Consider the following 20,134-nt stretch of genomic DNA (forward strand, 5'->3'; position numbering starts at 1 on the left):
TACAGTCTTTACTGAAAAAATCACTGGCCTCAGGGAATTAGCAAACGAACAGGCCTCATGTCAAAGTGAGTGGAGTAGGGCGGATGTTTGGGAGGAAACGGTGATATATTAATTCATTAGTACAGTGCTTTCAATCATCCCAAAGTGCTGTGTAAACTATATATGCACAAAAATACAGATGAAGCAGTTCTTAACTGGCTATGTTAACACAACAGAGGACTGTGAAATAAAGACAAAATATCATATTACATTGAAACTGCAGCTAGAATTTTAGGTCAACAGTAAGTCATCCCTAAAGCTTTATTTTGTCTAAGTTGCTCTGGCTGCAGGTAATTTCTTATCAGAAGTACCACAGTATATTTAAGGCTTCCAATTGCCCTGGACCTTTCTATACTTTGATATTTTGCTCAATGAACATCCTAGATGATGTTTCCCCAGGGCTCTGCGTACAGTGCTTTGCTCTCTGTAGATCTCATGAACTTGGACTTCCGAACAGTGCAGCATGTTTACTTCTGTCCTGTGGGAAATCATTGAATTGCTTTTGACATTGCTACCTCTGGAACATATAGAAGAATTGGTTATCTAAGTGCTGGAATGTTTTTCTATCTGTATCTTCTCCCAACCTCTAAATCTACATCTTGAATTCTTTGTAATTGTACTGAATTGTATAACCACTAGGTAGTAAATAAAATTATTGAACAATCATTACAAACTTTGAGAGGAAACATTATAAACCTGAACACTGGTCACGGAGTGAGGAAACATCATAAACCTGAACACTGGTCAGGGAGTCAAGAAATTTAACCCAGTTCAAATCACCAACCTCTTTTTTTTTTTTTGGTCTTGGGCAAGTTAATTAATCTCCCAATTTGCATTTCAGTTCTGCAGAGTGGGTGTTCTACAAAACATTTCTAGAAGTGCAAAATATGCAAGGCTGGAATGTGTTTTAGCTTTTTCACAAAAAGCTAACCATTTAGTTTATTGTGACAAAGATGCCATTTCTTTTTTAACCTTACTTGTCTCTATTTCTTTATGCGTATGATGGGGGAACAACAACTTTCCCTTGGGTGTTAAATGATGTTTCCTAAGCACTTCCAGGAAGTAAAGGGCTAAGCATTGTTCAATTATGTTAGTCCTAAAACGGAGTCCTTAAATCTAAGTGTGATTAGAGAAGACTCGAGAGATTCAATTTTGTCTGAGCACACAGCAGGATCAGACTAGCTCTGTTTTGGCTAACAGAGATGATCACAGCTTAATCACATGGGACCTGAAGGCCATAAATCAATACCCTTCTGTCTGGAAAACCTTTCAGTAATATCAGCTGGCAATCTGCCAGTGCCTCTTAATTCCTGCCCAGATGGTTTATTGGAGATCTTTCTAGCGGGTCATACTGGGCAAGAGTTGGCCAACTTGCTGTAAGATGGGGCTGGGTCCCAACAGCTTGATGCTGTGTTAAACATCGGAAGTGCGTCTTACATTTGATGTCTTGCATTCAAAAGCTTGCCTAACTCAAGCCCGCCTATACGGCTGGTCCAAGAAGTGTTAGCAGCCGAGGAACTCCTTGCCCCGTCTGCCTGCCTACAATATCTGCATGGTCACGGCTTCGCCATCCCTCGTACACCACTTTAAACATTAGCTCAAGAGCTGAAGAGCAGGGGCCCCAACTAGGCACTGCTGCGGCCCATCTGCCCGGGAGCAAAGGCTGCGTTGGCCTGCTCTGGGGCCGCAGGGGGCCCAGCCTGCGTCTGACCGGGGCCTTATGCTTACACCACTACAGCCCGCCGCGCTCAGCGCCACCGGGCGGAGTCCGGCCCCATGGGCCGCGCCGGAGCGGGACAGACGGAGGCGGGAGCTCTGCCCAGCCCCCGCTCCCAGCTCACGCGCGGCAAGCTCACTCGGTGCGGGCGGCTCGAGCGCGGAGCCAGGCGCCCACCACTAGAGGCCACTGCGTGCCCCGAGGGGCGGAGGGGGACACTCCAGCAAGCGCCCCCCACTCTATGATCCCGCTGGGCGGACGCTGTGCGCAGGCACAGAGCGGCGTGGGGGCACGTGTGGGAGCGGCGCGGGGAGGTGGGGAGGGAGGCGCGAGGGGGCTGAGGCACAGGGCAGGGGCTCTGGGTCAGTGGTATTTAGTGCTTGCCCCTTACCTGACTCGCGGTCGCGTCCCCCCCCGCCTGAGTGCGGGCCCTGAGCCTCATTGCCCCTTGCCTTGTTTTTTCCTTCAGCGCAGCCATGTCGGAGCAGGAGCACCTCATGAAGTTGCTGCGGAAGGAGGTGCGGTCACTGCTGATGGCTGTCAAGGAGGGTCTGACCCCAGCCCAGCTGGAGCAGGAGTACCTGTTGATGATGGGCAAGCCTCTCCCGCTGCGCTCGCTGGGCTTCCGCTCCCCCATGGAGCTGGTCCTTGATATGCCCGATGTGGTCAGCATCTGCCCCTACAGACATGGCAATGTAGTCCTGAAAGGTGGGTGCTCTCCTCCTGGGAGAGAGGAGAGCATGACTGGGAACGCTTGCCCCAAAAGAGCCAGCTTCTTTCAAGTGTCTTGAGGTGATTGTAGCACACGTGTAAGATATGAGAGCCAGAAAGCAGGAGGATGTAGATAAAGACAGGCAGGATGAGGGTTGAGAGCATTGGCTGCCTTTCCCTAGGGATGTTTATACATGTGCTCTGGTGGGGGGGAGGGGAGGAAGAAGGGGCAGCACTTTAATTAGAGCAGCTCTGAGAATCTCTGTAATTAAGGCATCCAGAACATTGCATGTATCAGTGTTCCTGTGTTGAAATATGGCGGCAAGGGCACTTTAAAACATTGCCATTTTTCAGCACAGGGTTGCTGATGCACGTTACCTTACCACACTCCAGCAGACTCAGTTAATTAAGTTTGCTCCAACACGCTGTAATTGTAGTGTGTTGGAGCAGCCTTGCTACACAGGTATAGTGCCCTACGTATTCCAAGTATTTGTTGGAAAATGTTGTTTATTTCAGGTCCCTTGTGTTGACATAGTATTGATGTCAGTGGCATTAGTGGAATTGCAGCTTAGTATCTGCAGTTAGTACTAGAGGAGAACAAGTTGATCAGGAGGAGCCAGTATGGAGTCACCAAAACCAAGTCATGCTTGATTAACCTGTTCTCCTTCTGTGATAAAGTGACAGGCTCTGCGGATGAGGGGAGAGCAGTGGATACGCTGTCCTGTGACTCTAGAAAAGCTTTTGACACAGTCTCCCATGACATTCTCATTAACAAGATGTGGAAATTCAGATTAGATCAAAGTACTGTAAGGTGGATACGTAACTGGTTGCATCATCGTGCTCAGCAGATAGACGTCAATGTCTCAATATTTAGTTTGAGAGGCGGTATCAAGTGCAGTTCCCCAGGGGTTGGTTCTGGGTCCAGTATCGTTAGTACCTTCATTATTTATTTGGATGATGGGATTGAGTGCCTGCTTAACAAATTTGTGGAAGACACCAAGTTGGGTAGAGTTGCAGTTCTCTGGAGGGTAGGACTAGGATCCTGAATGACCTGGATAGACTGGCAAAATGGTCTACAGCCGTGGTTACCAACCGGTGGATCTTGATCCACCAGTAGCTCTCGGAGTCTCTTGCGGTAGATCTCAGAGCCTCCTGGAGTTGATTCAAGGCTGGGGTGGAGGGGCCGAGTGCCTGTATACATGCACGAGCGTGCCCCAACCCAGCAGGTCAGTCTGTGAGGGAGGGAAGGGGCAGGGGCTAGATTAGGCCTGTAGTGAGGGACAGTGCTGCAGAGGCAGGAGCAGGGATAAGTTGAGTGGGGCCCTGGCTGGGTGGAACTTACCTGCTGGGGAGATGCACCCCCAAATAATTTTTTCTCCCTCTGTCTCGATCTGCTCCACCCCCTTCCTTCCCCACAGACTTACCTGCTGGGCAGGGGGTGAGGGTGGCAGTGGCATACGGTAGATCTTGGGTTGCTTTTAAACGCCCAAGGTGATCTCCTACTTAAAAAGGTTGGAGACCACTGATCTACAGTTAACCAGATGAAATTCAACAAGGACAAGTGCAAAGTCCTGCACTTGGGATGGAATAATTGCATGCAGAGATACAGACTGCTTGGAAAACATGACTTTTGAGGAAAGCCTGAAAGAGCTAGGGTTATTTTGTCTGGAGAAGAGAAGACTATGGGGGGATTAGATAAGAGTCTTCAAATACCTGAAGGATGATTATAGAGAGGATGGAGATAGGCTTTTCTCTGTGGCCATAGGGGATAGGACTAAGCACAGTGGACCTGAGCTGCAGCAGAGGAAATGTAGGTTGGAGATGGGAGGAACTTTCTGACTATGAAGGCATTGAAACAGGCTACCTAGAGAAGTGGAATCTCCATCACTGGAAATTTTCAAGAGCAGGTTAGAAAGACACTTGCCTGGAATGGTTTAGTTACTTCTACCTTGAGCAGGGGGCTGGACTAGATGACTGTGTGAGGTCCCCTCTCTAACTCTGTGTTCCTGTGTTTTGGGGAAACCTGTGGTGGTCATCTTCCTCCCTGAATCCCACAAGTGGGAAAATAAGTGACTTACCCAAGGTTACACTGGGTACAAATGGCAGGATAGGGAGCTGAACCTGGGTCTCAAGTTCCCTAGGTGTAGAGGATGAGGCCTGTGAGGGGACAGCCCAGGGACATGGAGGGGGACATGTATACAAGGGGGTGACTGGGCCTGCGCTCTCACTTCTGGGCCATACTCTGTTGTGCATGCAAGCTCCATGACACCAACCAGTTATTCAGAGAGACCACACAAAGCTAGTTATATGCTTCCTTTGCGGAGAGTAGCCAGGACTACTCCTTAATATTATTGTTGTTGCTGGTGGCATTAGCTTTTCAACATGAAGGTTTCCTCAGTGCTGTGCAAGCTGTCTAGAGGGATCACTGCACAGCTGAGCTGCATCTCAGGAGTGCAGTGCATCAAGAATACTGTATCTAAAACTGAAGGGCAAATATAGGTAGAGTGTAATTTCACAAACTGAAATATCGTGAGGATGCTGTTGTTGACCCTTCTGATTTTGCGTCGGATGCCATGGTCGCAAGTAGTTAGGGCCTTTGGTTTAAACCTGTCATGTAGATTATGTTTTAGCTCTGTTGTGGGGCTTTGCTACAATACTGGCTCAGAGGGCAGGGGGACCTTTACTGAATGAAACACAACTTCATATAACTTCTGGGTTGTTTTTTCGGATTTTAAAGTACTAAGTAGGCTCAGTAGCCTTCCCTGCTTGGTGTTTGGTTTGCTGAGATCATGATGCTGACAGGGTATGTGCTTGTAAATTTTAAACCCGTTCCAATCTCTTTTATAAGAGGGAGAATAAAAATGACAGGTTATTAATGCCTTTTGTAACGAATGTTGAAGCTCAGCAATAACTTGGTTAGTTTGTTTTGCTGTTTGAAAGAGGATCTTTCCACTTGAATGGGACTAGTAAAGGAGAAGGGAAAGAGAGAATGTTGTCCAAAAGAGTGCTAATTGTTAGTTCCTATTGCTTTAGCCATTGCAGATGAAGACACTGTACGGATTGCAAATTTGGTTGCCAGACAGAAGAACAAGCCTAAGATGCGAAAAGCCACATGTAGGGCAAATTCCTCCTCCTTCTCCAGCTTTGGTCCTAGCCTGCCTCGGCGAGGGCAGACCCCTCCTGTCCTGCCGGCTGTGGTGAAAAGCGAATTGAAGGACTTGCTGACGCTCTCGCCAGTCCTGCTTTCAGACTTTGATGAAGCCTTTTCGAGGCGCTTTGGACGGGCGTTCCAGTACGTGCGTTACGGATTTTTCTCCATGTTTGAAGTGCTGAATGCAGCCTCAGAGATTATTGCTGTTGAACAGACCAGGGCAGGCTCTTTGCTGACATTGAAGAAGAGTCCCTCAGTTAAACAACAGGAAAAAGTGTTAGAAGGTGAGGCTGAACACATTTAATTTGGAGCAAGCAGTTCCAACTAATACCTGCTTACTGCTTAAAGTAAACTTACTGTATTTTTGAGGGAAAGAGGCCACTGGCCTATCAGCGCATCTTTACACATGTTCGGGTCGGGGGGTGCCTTAATTAGAGTGGCTCTGAGAGCTGCTCTGATTAAAGCACCCTTAGCATCTTGTGTATTCAGCATCCTGTGCTTCAAAATGGCAGTGGGAGTACTTCAACTAAACCTCATTTGATGAGCTGTAGTTAAAATGCCAGTGCTGCCATTTTGAAGCATAGGGACGCTGCGTACACAAGGCACGGAAGTTGCTGGAGTGCACTAATTATCACAGTCCATGGCTGGCTGGAGACCATGGCTGGCTAGAGCATGTTAATTAGCAGCAGCACAGTCGACTCAATCAGTCTGCTCTGACATGCTGTAATTACAGCACATCAGGGCAGCATCTCTACATGTCTAGAGGCGCCCTTTTGAGCACCAGTTCTTGTAGGAGTCAGCATAAACATTTTATGGTGCTGCTGTTGAAGCTTGATGACACAGTTGCTATTACAAAAGGGTTCTGACTCTGACTTCCCTTTTCTGAGATGGAAAGCAAATGGCAGCATAGTATGTCTAACCCATCTGAAAGATAGGTTCTGTACATACAATTGATTGTTATGATAAAAGGTGCCTCTTTGTAGTGGATCTAGATCAGTGGTGCTCAAGATTTTTCCCCCTTGGGCTGGAAGGATGGTGCTCAGACCCTCTGGGGGCAGGAGCTGGTGGGCTGGAACAGTGAGGGGGAGGAGGGCCATGGCTGAGCCCTCATCTGGCTGTGTGGCAGTGCAGGGGGAAAGCCATGGCCTAGCTCTGATACAGCCCTGCAGGGGTGGGGAGGGGTCATGGCCTTGCCTTGATCTGGCTGTATGGGGGAAGGGGTCACATTTGGTCCCGTGGGTGGGGGTGGAGGGGTTGTGGGGAGGAGAGAAGGGGCATGGCCTGGCCTGGCTCCACAACTGCCATGCAGGAGTGGGGAAGGGGGCATGATCCAACCCTAAGGCTGCTGTACACGGGGCAGTAAGGGAGCAAAAAATGGCCCTAAGCTTGCTGCGTTGGTGGGGGTAAGGAAAGAAAGGGGGTGTGGCTCAGCCCCAATCTGGCTGCACAGGATTTGGGAATTTGGTAGCAAGGGAGGAGGGCGGCAGTATTGATTGCCACCAAATTTCCCAAATGGGGGGAGCCCCTTTGGCCGAATGCCATAGCTCCGCAAGCCACATTGGGCCTACAGGCCAAAGCTTAACAGTCCCCCTCTCCTGATCTAGGTAATGTTGGTGTTCGACCAACTGGGGAGACCAAAAGATAGGACTTGCATATTCTAGCAGCTTGTTTTATACATTCTACGTGTAAATCTTATCTCTCTCTTGCACTACCTTAAGGTGACAAGGTGGGTCAGCCAAAGAGAGCAAAGAAGCCCAAGTCTGCTTCTGTGCCTGCCTCTGCATTTGGGAAACCTTCTCCAGGATTGGGGACAGAGAAGCTCCTTCAAGCTCCAAAACCCAGTTCAGAGCCAGTAGATGCACAAGTACTGAACTATGACAACAGAATGAAACAAGTGAGTGACTGAAGAAATAATCTATGAGGTTTTCTTATTATTTGGGAGATTAATTTAGTGATGTCATTGTCTCTGAGGTCAGTATTCACAACATCATTCTAGACTTTAAAAATTGGTCTCAAGATTTAGTCTAGAAATGAACAACCTGATGTTAGTTAGCATCATAATCCAGAAGGCTGTCAGTATCTTGATCAGTTTTTTCTGTCTCTGTGCCCATGCTAACTGTCATCTATCAGCCAATTTCAGTAATGAATATTGGCTTGCCACCTGGTTTTCCTTATGATGCTTTTCATTCAAAGATCTCAGTGCTAATGTTAATCAAGCCTCAACTCCCCTGTGAGCACAGAGAATTTGAATTTTTGCCAGTTTATGTAGAAATCAAGGCAATCAGTGGTAAACCTTGATTCCTACTCTTTTGCTCAGCATACTAGATTAGAGGCCTATGGGGCCATAAAAGAATGCAGGGTTTTTCAGTTGATCCCATAATTGGAAGATAACGTACTCCTCTGCTGTTTTCTGCCCTGATAGGCTTTGTGGTGAGATGGAATAAAACTTGATAATTTACTAGTATTAGGAAAGGGCTTGCTGTCTTGAAATGTTCACTGTGTGTTCTGCATTGTACAGAGAAAGGTATTGTTTTGACGCATCATGCGTATATGGCTCATTGAGAACAGACATTATAGTATTGGCACATGGTAAAAACACATGGCAGCAATACAAGTGGGAAGTGGTGCAGATTTTCCATCGATCTTTCAAATACTTAATGGGAAGTGTGTTAAGGAGGATTTTAAAATGAATACTGTTATACTGTTTTACATCTAAATAGAGGGAGTGTCATTTAACAAATGAGGGGAAGAGTTCCAAGGATAGAAAGTAGCCTGGAGGGAGATGGAAAGATGTGGATGGTAATGGATACAAGGGGTTTACCAAGGAAGCTTAGGTTGAGAGAAAGGGCAAGTCCAGAACTGTGATAAGCTGATTTAGTTCCTGCTAAGAGTTCCATGTGATATCAGCAAGCAGGGAAGAAAGTTCTCTTTCAGGAGTTGTTCAGTAATCCTTACTTTAAGACTTCCAGAAAGCTAACCTCTGAATGAATGGGCTGCTTTAGAAAGGGACAACACACAATTGGCAGCATAATGGCAAGCAGGTATGAGATGCCTGTACCTCAGAGCAAGTCTTTATTAATGAGTGAACAGCTGGAATCACTGGAAATTAGGAAAGCAAGAGCTAGGTGCCCTAAATCCCCATCTAAGCTGTTTTAACTGCCCCCTGTACATTTGGTGCATTTAAAAAAAATACTTTGCTAAATGCTGGTGTACTGTTTTCTTTCACTGCTTTCCTAAATTTATGTAATTTCTACTGACATGTATCACAAACAAAATTATTAATCCTTAAGTGCAAGAGCCCACTGCCACACCTGATTAGCTACTTAATGAGAATTTTTTTGACTGCTAGAATTCACCATTTTGTTTCTGATATGACTTCTTATTTTTTCTTTCATTTGAAGTTGGAGCAGGATTTTAAGATGATACTTGCACAGAAGGGACCTGGCGGGACAGTCAGCTCCGAACTAAAAAGAAAACTCCAAATTGTAAGTATTAGTATCTGGAAATTTGGGCAAAAACAAGTATTTATTCCTTGTACATTATCAGGAACAGCAGTGCAGCTTCTAAGTAGATATCCTGTTGTTTCAGATGTGGGGTCTGTCTTAGCCACAGATTTACTATGCTTAGTCAGTAGTAAGTGACCTGCTTGTCCTGTTCCCATTAGACTGGGATGTGGTGTTTCCTTTATATTTTTGCCTTTATCTGGATTAGAAAATCCAGGGAAGACTAGAGTTTTAGTCTTTACATGTGAAAGGAGGATTATTTAAATCGGGGGCGGGCAATTATTTTGGGCAGAGTGCCGCTTACTGAGTTTTGGCAAGCCATTGAGGGCTGCATGATGGGCAGCCCAAGACAGATAAATGTTAATTTAAAAAAAATTTTTGGGGCCCCACGGGCTGGACAGAATGGCCTGGTGGGCTGCATCTGACCCCTGGGGTGCATTTTACCCACCCCTGATTTAAATGTACATGTGTTGAGGTATACAGATTCAGAAATTTAAGTCACACTTCATCTGAGGTTTGGAATGAATACCAAAACACTGGTGGTTTAAAATTGCATGCTGTTGGGGAAATGGTAAAAAATAAGCATGAAAAGCCAGACTATTCTGTTTTGTAGAAATTCATTCACTCACAACTGTACTATTTATGCATCTTCTCTGAGCTATGACCCTCTTATCATTCCCTTCACACAACTGTTTGTTTATGTGTCCTTTTATGTTGTTTAGGTTGTAGCCCAGTATCCAGAGGGTTTGTTTGTATCAAGGCTACCTGGTGAGTTTGAGGTAAGTTTTACCTCTACCAGCTAGGGCTTCTAAAAAGAACTTTAACATTTTTAACAGTGCGTACTTTGTTTGGACTATACTTTCTCTTAACTTAGATGCAGCTGTGAATGCTCTGCACTTCTACAAATCTGACCACAGTCAGGCACCAGAAAATGAGGTGCACAGTCAGTGACCACTGCTGAAAGATGTTGGTTAAATAAATGCCTTGTGCAGCATCACACTGGAACTCTGTGTTAGAGAAGCACAGAACTCAGTTCTCCAGGATCATATCCGCGCATCTTAAACAAAAAAACATTTTTTCTCTTCCCATAGTTCCCTGAATTGGACAACTAGCATGGAAAACTTAAGCTTGATTGGTTAAAGTTTGGCAAAGTTAATACCAATTGAAAACAAAATCTTATGGGAAATATTAGGCACTTGTAATGGACAGTTCTGAGATAATACATCCCAGACTTATTAACTACTAAGTGGCCAAGAGGCTGTACCCTGAGTGGGCCATATCAGCAGGAGCTGCCTGACACATGGACCACAGTAGTATGAACCAAGGGCCCCTCAGGTTTTAGATTATCAAGGTTTACCAAGAAAACGTAGGCTGAGGGTCCCTGGCTGACATTATTGTGCTACTTTGTGGATTCTCTTCCATAACCTCCCATCTTGCCTTCACCATGCATGTGGGTGTCTCTCTTCCAACTGCTACGCTGGGTGTATGCATGGTTACCCCCCCACCCCACTGCTGCACCACCTATACATAGATTTCCCCTCCACATTTCCCAGCTCAGCTCGTTGGCTGTAGGGCACTCCTAGTACTGGGAGCTATGCTGCATTGCACCCTGCTTTCCTGGTAGACATAGGAATCAGAAGATATTGGAGAATCCCTGAGACTCTGGCTCCTGCTGCAGCTGCAGTGATAGAGAGAGCAGTGGGCACCTGGGGACTGAAGATTAACCCATCATGGGCCACATGCTGCTGGAAAGCCTTGGTGTTAACTCTTTTCTCTAGTTCTTTTAGTTTCACTCTTGTGCTTGTGCAAGAGAGTTTACAATTACAGTTCTTCATCAAATGTGCATTTAAAAAAAAAGGTTCCTTTCTGGCAACAGGCACATTTTAAAGAGAAGCTATCGGTGAAGGAGCTTGGTTTCTTCAGTGTGATGGAACTTGTTGGGGCACTTCATGATATTTTCCGTGTTGAATGCAAAGAAGGTGAACGAGACTGGATGGTCTTTGACCTCAAATCAAAGTGCTTAAAAGATAGTAAGTGTGGGTTTTGTGCATCCCTGGTTCATTGTAAAGTGGGAGTGACTGAAGAATGGCTGATGAGGCAGATGTTACTCAGCCAAGTCTATAATGAGATCTATGCCTCTGTGTTAAAGAGAAGAAATGTCTACAAGTCCCAGCATATAATTCTCTATCCCGATCTAAGCAAAATAATGCATGGAGGGTGGTGAAGCACTCTGTGCTGGGATCTTTTTTCCTTTGTTTCTTACCTCTTATTATTTTATTTGTCAAGCTAGAGTGAAATAATTTGTGCTGACATGAGATCAAGATCTCATTTAAATGAATTGACGTAGTACACTCCTGTCTTTTGCCTTTTATATCTGCTTGTCAGGATGATGGTATATCATTGGTTTACCGTTGATTCGTTCCTAAAAAATACTTCCACAAAAATAAACCTAGATTTAAAAAAAAAAAAGGGGGGGGGGCTAAAAAAAAGTAGTCTCAATTAATCATGATTTAAATTGCACAGCTAAAAACTCAAAATTATGTGCAGAAAAGCTCAAAATTATGCGGGTACTTTGTATGGATGGGGTGAGGAATTTGTGAAGGTGTGTGGGGTTTGGAACCTGGGGAGGGGGACCTCTGCATGCCCTGAGAGGATGCCCAATCTGAGCAGGGTCTCTGCAGAGCTGCCCCGGGCCTGGGGTGCACCTCCTGCCCTAGCATGGCCCCAGTGGTGGTGAGCTCATCTTGCCCTTGCCCAAGCAGTGGCAGCCACAGGCAGCCAAGGCTGGGGGCAGCTGCTCCAGACCGGGCCTGAACTTCCCCACTTACTTGCTTAGTGGGTCCCAAGCGGTCCCAACCCACCCTGGGGCCAAGGATGCCAGACAGCCCCGGCATGGCCCAGTGTCGCCTTCCCCTGGCACTGCCAGCCTGGCTGCTCGAGGCTGTGGATAGAAGGGGTGGGTGGGTGTGCCCTTTCCCCCTTTTCCCCCCCGCCTTCCTGCTGGATCTGCTGGGAGACCGCATCCTACCAGGACCCACACAGAGTTGCTGTGGCAGGGCTGCCTGACACTCTTAGATGACATGGCTCAGGCTTGGGGCGGGTTGGGACTGTCTGGGAGCTCTGTCACAAGCTGCTTGCCTGTCCCTGTGCATTCTTGGTCTAGGCCCCCAGGGAGTGGTGGCAACAGCAGCCCTGCGCCCTGTGCTCCTGCAGAAGCAGCCACTGCTGGTGGGCAGGGGTGGGATTACCACGGAGCTCCCTCCCTCAGCCCCTGGCCCATGCTGTGCCGCTTGCCCAGCCCCGGCCCAGTGCCACTGGAGCCCAAGCTGCACCCAGTGCCACTGCCAAGCCAGGCAGAGCCACTGCTCTCTTTCCTGTGCTGCCCAGGCTCCCACTGGGACTCAGTGGCTCTGTGTAGGTCCTGGCGGGAGCCCGTGTGGCACAGGGAGGAGAGCAGCAGCGGAATTAGGCATGGCTCAGGCTCTAGGTGCTGGGCTGGGGGCTGCAGTAGGTAGCTCCATGGAAATCCTGCCCTAACCCACTGGCAGCGGCAGTCTTTATGGGGGCGTGGGGCTGCCATTGCCACTGCTCCCTGGGGGCCTGAACTGAGGATGTGCAGGGAACCATGGGCTCAGAGATGGCTCATGCTGGAGCTCCCAGGCAGTCCTGACCTGCCCCGAGCACAGGCTGTGGGATCCAGGGATGCCAGGCAACCCTGCTGTGGCTCAACGTCGCCTTCCCCAAACCTCTGGCACTGTCAGCTCAGCTGCTTGTGGCCCTGGATGGGAGCTACGTGTGGGTGCATCCCCCACCCTTCCTGCGGCAGCCACCCAGAACCCACGCCCTACGGCTTCTCTGCACTGCCACTGCCACTGCTGGGTGGCCTGGAAGCAGTGGTAGTGGGGTAGGGCAGTCCATCTGCAGTCTTTAAAACCACGTGTGCAATTAATGTGTTAAAGTTAACGCGTTAATTGGTTCTTGCATTAATCATGCATGTTGACAGCAATTAATTGACAGCCCTAGTGCCATCTGTTTGAATTTTGTGTGCACATGATCTGCAGCCATTAATTCTTTCTCCTTCCTGCAGGGAAGTTTGGTTGGTCAGTGTATCCCTGATTCTGCTTTAATGAAAATGACCTTGGATCCTTATACTGAAGGGGTTTCAAAATATGGTGTTGCATGTCTAGCTCAACAAAGAGAGAATGTCTTCCATGGGAAGAATATCTTTCATGGGCATGTCTCCATGAGTGGGAACTTGTGTTTCCCTGGGAACAAGTAGCATTGGCACACCTTGTGCTATTGCTACTTGTTCCTGGGGAATGCCTGCACCACATGCTGTCTGGTTCATGGCACATTGCCCTGGGTGGGGTAGGGAAGGCTGGAGCCAGCAACTCTGCTAGCCCCATCAGTCTTACCTGTTGTCCTGGGGGCCTCCAGGAGCTGCAGCCATAGTGCTCCTGCAGCAGGGTGCCTGACCAGCAGCTGGAGTGTGGTTCCAGCCAGCCAGGCTCCAGTTTTGGGTGGTGTGCTACCACCACATGAGCCACCCTGCTTTTTTTAGGTGTGGGTTTTTTGACCCTGGGATCTCCTGGGGTCAAACCCCCCTTGCACTGCAAAGGAATAGGGTGGGAAACTCATGCATGTGTGGTGTCTGCAGCATGTGGCACTGCAGACGGGTCTGTGGGGCCTCATACAGCACATCTGCGCTTGTCTGGATGTGCCCCATGGGTGTAGTATATGGATGCACTTAAATGAGTATGTATATCTCAATTATAGGCAGAGCCTAGAAAAAGAATAACTTTGGCTCTTGTATAGATCTGAGTTTCATCTTCTCCCACTGCGTATTTGGTTCCACTAGATGATCCATCAATGGATGAGGTTGATCAGCATGATGCTTTGGCACTCTCGCTACCTCCAGCTGCTGAGCTCAAAGCCTCCAGCTGGGACTCTTCTGCTAAGGAAACTGAGGCTCTGGACCTGAAGAAAGTCAATGTGTTCAAAGTGGTAACAAAGGTAGTGAAACAGGTGAGAAGTCCCTGATCAAATAACACTTAAGTGTACCGCTAAATGTTTGGAAGCTGCAAATAGCATGGATCTGACTTCTGGGAATTTTAATTATCCCTTCAGTAGTATACTGTGGTTAGAGTTGCCCTCGTCAAGCCACTGCAGTTTGTTTGTTTCTCTTACTCAGCCTCTCCAAATCTGTCTTGACATGGTGGAGTCTCTAGCAGGACTACGTGTTTTTGTGAAAGATGTGTTGTAACTCAGGAGGTTATGGGCTACAAACAGAGGTTCCTAAGTGAAGTTATCTGCCCTCTGTCATGTAAGATTAGGCATAATTGTCCTTTTTAGCTATATTATCAAGGGCCATGTGTAGATGAAATGAGGCGTGTGCACAACACTTTAAAGTGGGCTAAATGCTTTTACACTGCTTTAATGGTGTTGGTATTTGCACACCTTGGTGGCGTGTTGTGCATTAATTCCAGCTGCTGTAGGAAATTTGGCGGCATAAGCACCTTAAATGACTTGGGGTGCAGCAAACTAACACCCCCTACCCCCCCCAGCATACCGGCCTGCCTGAGCTGTGTGGGGGCCTGGTGTTTCACTCCACAGCTGCAGTGCCCACCTGGAGGGGGGCCACCACTGCTGTGGAGGGAAGCACCAACCCCCCCCCCCCCCCCCCAAAGCCCAGGGACTGCTCCATCTACTGGAGAGGCAGGTAAGTCAGCGGAGTGTGTGCACATGGGTTTAATCAGTCCTAAATTGAAGCGGTGTTTTTTAAAACCGATGGCTTCAATTTAGGGCCCCTGTTTCATCTACACATGCCCCTAGAACTCTTAATTGGGTCCCTCTGTGTTTTTCTTAAATCTCTTGGTCATACGCTGCAGTTTCAGACTGTAGGAGATGATCTGGCAAGTCTATTTTCAGCTCACCTTTTGTTAGTTTTGCATTGCCTACTAATGGTAGTTACAGTATAGGGTGAGAGGTGTCTTTCCCTTCCTTCCTTTCCTCCCTCATTGCTTCAGCTCTCCACACTTTGAAATAATCTTTACAGCACATGCTTCTCTTGCTATTATAAGAAGCTATGTACACAGGTAGAAACTGGATCTATTTAGGTTGCTATTAAGTGCTGCCTCTAAGCTGCTATGTAGACCTAAATAAATAAACCAAAAAATATTTTACCACCTTTTCTGGGAGGAACTGGTTCTTTTTCCTGCTTTTAGGGTGAATTTTGGGTTTTTGTTCCTGTGTGCTTTTTGTTTTTTTCCCTTGGGTTTCACTGCCACACGGGAACCATTAAAAAATCAGGCACAGTCTTGTTCAAGGTGTCTGTCCCTGTATTTATTTTCCTTTTGTAGAATATCTTAGAGGGAGTTCTTAGCTTTTTGTGTCTCCAGAGAACACCACTTTTGGCAGGATTATAGTTTCTGCTGAGCCAGCTATCCCTAGTATGCATGTGGAAGCTAAGCAGTTGGAATCCCAGAAGCTTCTTCACATGCACTGTAGATCTGAGCACCTGAATTTATTGCTGTCTACCTTCCAGCTTTAGTAGGCTAGGTATAGGACTCAGACTCTGCATAGTGACACACAGAACTTAATCTTCCTCTCCATCACTGGTTGTATTTTTTTTATCTTATTTTATCTTATTGGAATGGTTACTTGTCATTTTGCAGTACTGCACGTGCAGCATCAGCACTTAAACAGGCATCTGAACACCAAGATCTTTTACTCCTTCTGTTTGCAGAATCTAGGTATAGAAGAAGCACTTTTAAACTTGGAGATAATGGAGCCAGAGATCCCACCAGATGCTGTTCAAGACAAAAACCTCTGTGGTCTCCCGCTACTGGAGAATAGCAGCCTGGTGGGAGTCTTTGTAGAGCACATTGTTTCTCCTAACCAGTTTTACATCCGTATCTGCAGCAAGGAAACATCAGAGATGTTGGAAGATACCATGATTGAGATGAGGTGAGAATGTGTTACATCAACTTGGTGACATGTTCTACTGTGTAAATTGCGTGTGTGTTTTCTTGTGTGCTATAGTAGCTGAGGGACTGATGCACCCAGGTTGCCTTTGTAGTTGGTAGCTTGATGTACGTGTAGAATCCCAGCTTTGATCACCACTTGAAAATATAGACATACAACATATGGGCACAGTGTTTACTCATCCATCTGTGACTGGCAAACAGGGACTATATGTAGTAGTAGTTAAGATTGTACTAGGAGGCCCTTCATCCACCTTTAGAAATATGAACATAAAAGAAATAGAGGAGGAAACTGTGCATTCCTAGGCTCTTTGACATTGCCTACAGTACTGTTGATGTTTTTTTCCAAGAAATGATTTTTCCCATCTCTGTTCCATACTAAAAAGCAGTTTGTGCCCTGATTTCATTATATATTGATATATGTCTTGGTGTATGTATATAGACATTTTTTTTTTCTTTTTACACACACACCCACACACACATCCCTTAACAGTGACCTCATGCTTTTATATTTGTGACCTCAGTGAATCAGGTTACATGTTGCTGTTTCCATGCATCTGGGAAGTTATTTTACCTTACTGCTGCTGAGGTCATTATTATTAATTTTATGGTAAACAGTAGTTTGATTATGTAATTGAGACATCTGTGACTTTTAGGTGTAGTTACAAAATACTTTTTTGATGCACACTATAACTGAAATTCTAGGCACATGAGAAGCAGCATTGTTTCAAAGCATAATTTCCTGATGGTGTGAGATTTCTCGTAGAAAGAGGCAAAAGAAAGGTGAAACATCCAGTGAACAAATACTTAACAGCATGACTTTTAAACACACATTCTTTTTGTGACAATCCAGATTTTTCTCCACGCAACCACTATGAAAAATTCAAGTGATGCTCAAATTGGGATTCTCTGTGTTGGTTTATGTTGGTTCGCTGAGATTTCAAGGGGATAAAGAATCAAAGCTCTTGTTAAAACTGAACTCTGTAATATACTCAAATTGAATGCAGCTGTTGATCCACTATCACTAACTGCAGTTTTTAAAAAGAAAGTTACGTCCCTATATGTATAGTTCTTTTCGTATTATTTTTACTCTTAGTCTTTGTGTTTGGTTGTGTGTCCATTAGTCAGTGTTTAAAGTCTATTGCACTGAGCAGTCACGTCATAAAAATGATATGGAAGGATTAGTCCCCTTTCTCTGTGTAGGAAGATATTTGCTTTTATATTGATTGTACAAGGTCTTCTTAGCTGTTTACAGTGAGTCTTCTGACAGTTCATATTAAGGATTTTTTAAGGGCAGATTTTTTTTAAGGAAGACAAGAATGCTCAGGGTGTTTCTCAAGCAGCCACATAATTCTCTTTATCCTGCTCCCTACTCAGCATGACCTGTTTTATCTGTCTTGCAGGAGATGCTATTCAAATAAAACTGTTTCTGATCGTTACGTCATGCCTGAGGCCTTGATCCAGCCTGATTGTCTTTGCTGTGTAAGGATTTCAGAGGACAAATGGTGGTACCGTGTCATCGTCCATCGGGTACTCAGTGAACAAGAAGTGGAAGTGTTTTACCCAGACTTTGGTAACCTGGGCACTGTCCAGAAGTCCTGGTTGAGATTCCTCAAGTATGTTAATTGTACATGAGGTTTTGTGGTTAGGTTTTGCCAGATCTTTCTTTCTCTTCTAGATTTTATCCCAGTTTCACTTGCTTTGGGGCAAGGTCTGTAATCTGTATATTCCACAAAGTATTGTAGACCTGCTATTATTTAGAGGTGTCAGCTGTTCTGGGGTGCTTGTGCAGTACCCGGAATCTTTATTTCCCCTTCCCTTCCTCATACTGCTATCAGTTTGAGGGCTGCCTCTCTTGTTGTCTCTTCATTTTCCTCTTCTGCCTTTCTTCAAGGGGGCTTTGGCATGGGTTGAACCAACAGTCTTCCCTGTCTTTGGCTTAGTAGCCAGTATGTAAGGATGAGATGCATGTGGATGGGGAAGATGTGTAGAAACTCTGTGTTGTACTTGCTTTGTGGATGCAGGCTGTTGTATTAAAGATTTTCTTCACTGATACCGATAGCCGTTTAGTTGCCAGGCATATTGGCTGATATTGATCCAATAACTGACTTACAGGAGCACAGCCAGGCAGTGTGGAGAGCAGCTCCCTGCAGGTAAGTCTGTGGAGGAGAATGGGTAAGGGGGAGAAGGAAGGAGTATGGAGGGGGGGTACAGATCAAGGCTTCCATGGTGAGGGGGAGGGATAGGGGCAGGGGCAAGGGGCACTGCCCAGCCAGGATGGTGAATGGGATGCTGGGGTGTGGAGTGGGATGGAATCGTAGGTGGCTTGTCCAGGGGATCAGCATCCTGGTACTTAAAAATGGCGTCTGGGGTGCTTGAACTGGGGACTACACTGTTCAACATCTTCATCAGCAACTTGGACAAGGGGGTGGAAAACACGTCCAAGTTTGCTGATGACACCAAGATGTGGGGAGAGGTAGGCACGCTCAAAGGGAGAAAGAGGCTGCAATTAGATTTAGACAGACCACAGAAGTGGGCGGATGGTAACAGGATGGGGTTCAATGTAGATAAATGCAGAGTGCTGTGCCTGGGGAGAGGGAATCCACACCATACATACAAGCTAGGGAGCTCCCCACTTGTGAGCACAGAGGTGGAAAGGGATCTTGGAGTCATTATTGACTCCAAGATGAACGTGAGCCACCAATGCCAGACTGCAGCCAGCAAAGCCAACGGCACCTTGTGGTACATCCAAAGATGCATCTCAAGCCAGTTCAGAGAGGTGATACTCCCCATCTATGTAACACTGGTTAGGCCACAATTGGAGTACTGCGTCCAGTTCTGGGCACTGCACTTCAAGAAGGATGTGGCCTACCTTGAGAGGGTTCAGAAGAGGGCCACCCCCATGGTTGGAGGGCAACAGGGCAGGCCCAACGAGGAGAGGCTGAGAGACCTGAACTGGTTCAGCCTCAGCAAGCAGAGGCTGAGGGCGGATTTGGTGGCTGCCTAAAAACTTGTTAGGGGAGATCAGCAGCAAGTAGGAAGGGTCCTATTCCCCCCAGCAGCACCTGGGGTGACGAGGAACAATGGCCAGAAGCTGCTGGAGAATAGGTTCAGGGTAGAGATTAGGAGGCACTGTTTCACTGTTGGGGTGGCTAGGATCTGGAACCAACTTCCTAGGGAAGTGGTCCTTGATCCTACTTTAGGTAAATTCAAAAAGAGGTTGGATGAACACCTGTCTGGAGTTGTGTGATTCCAGTGTATGCTCCTACGAGTGGCGGTGGATCAGACTAGATGATCTGTTCAGGTCCCTTCTGACCCCAAACTACTATGAAACTAAAGCTTGTCAAATGAGTTTTAGTTCAAGTGCTGCTGCCATCATTTTTAAGATCAGAGACGCTTTTAGGAGCAGAGCTGAGTGGGGTGAGGGTGGCGACAGGCTATGGGCTTGTGGCTCTCTGCTCTGCTACCTTTGCCCCTGGGAACTGTGTGCTTGCCACATGCCCCATCCAGCAGCAGAAGGCACAGCTTGCTGCTGCCACTGCTGCTGAATAGGCAGGGGATGTGTGGCTGGGGCAAAGGCAGCAGAATGGACAGCCCCAAGCCCACAGCAAGCAGTCCGTATCTGCTCTGTGCACAAACCTGGGGAATACATGCCCCTCCATGCCTCCCTTTGGTGTGCATGCAGTGGCAGGGAGCCAACCCTCACTAGGCCACTCATGGCTCTGTTCTGCTTCCTGCTTGGGGTCCCATTCACCATTCTGGCTGGGCAGCACCCCTGGAGCCTTCCCCACTCCCTCTCTCACTGTGAGGTTCCTCAATCTGCCCCCCTCATGCCTTTTTCTCACCCATTCCCCTCCACAGACTTACCTGCAGAACGCTGCTCTCCATGCTGCCCAACTGTATTCCTGGTCACGTGTATGCTGTGGCTGTGCGCATGCATGCAGCATCCAGGAGCTCTGGCCAGAAGTCATATTGTATTTATTGGTGAGATCATCCGCTACACTGGCCAAAAAAAGCCAATAGCTAATAG

At 46.9% G+C, this 20,134-nt stretch overlaps 1 protein-coding gene across 5 annotated transcripts in view; it reads left to right on the forward strand.

Moving 5' to 3' along the window:
• The first annotated feature begins 1,882 nt into the window (after positions 1-1,882).
• Positions 1,883-20,134, forward strand: part of TDRD5 (tudor domain containing 5) — a 48,141-nt gene continuing 29,889 nt past the window's right edge. For 3 of the 5 annotated variants that reach the window (XR_016442362.1, XM_090047574.1, XM_090047575.1), the window contains exons 1-9: positions 2,125-2,464; positions 5,501-5,902; positions 7,337-7,512; positions 9,020-9,103; positions 9,844-9,900; positions 10,998-11,151; positions 13,980-14,146; positions 15,867-16,087; positions 17,508-17,720. Coding sequence is in view for 4 of the 5 variants with exons in the window: in XM_090047574.1 (XP_089903700.1) it covers positions 2,233-2,464; positions 5,501-5,902; positions 7,337-7,512; positions 9,020-9,103; positions 9,844-9,900; positions 10,998-11,151; positions 13,980-14,146; positions 15,867-16,087; positions 17,508-17,720 (1,706 nt within the window). In the remaining variant the exon portion in view is untranslated. The other 2 variants (XM_090047573.1, XM_090047572.1) reach the window with 2 other exon arrangements.

The sequence above is a fragment of the Crocodylus siamensis genome, chromosome 5 (genome assembly GCF_052110815.1).
Source record: "Crocodylus siamensis isolate JL-2025a chromosome 5, ASM5211081v1, whole genome shotgun sequence".
NCBI classification, from domain to species: Eukaryota; Metazoa; Chordata; order Crocodylia; family Crocodylidae; genus Crocodylus; species Crocodylus siamensis.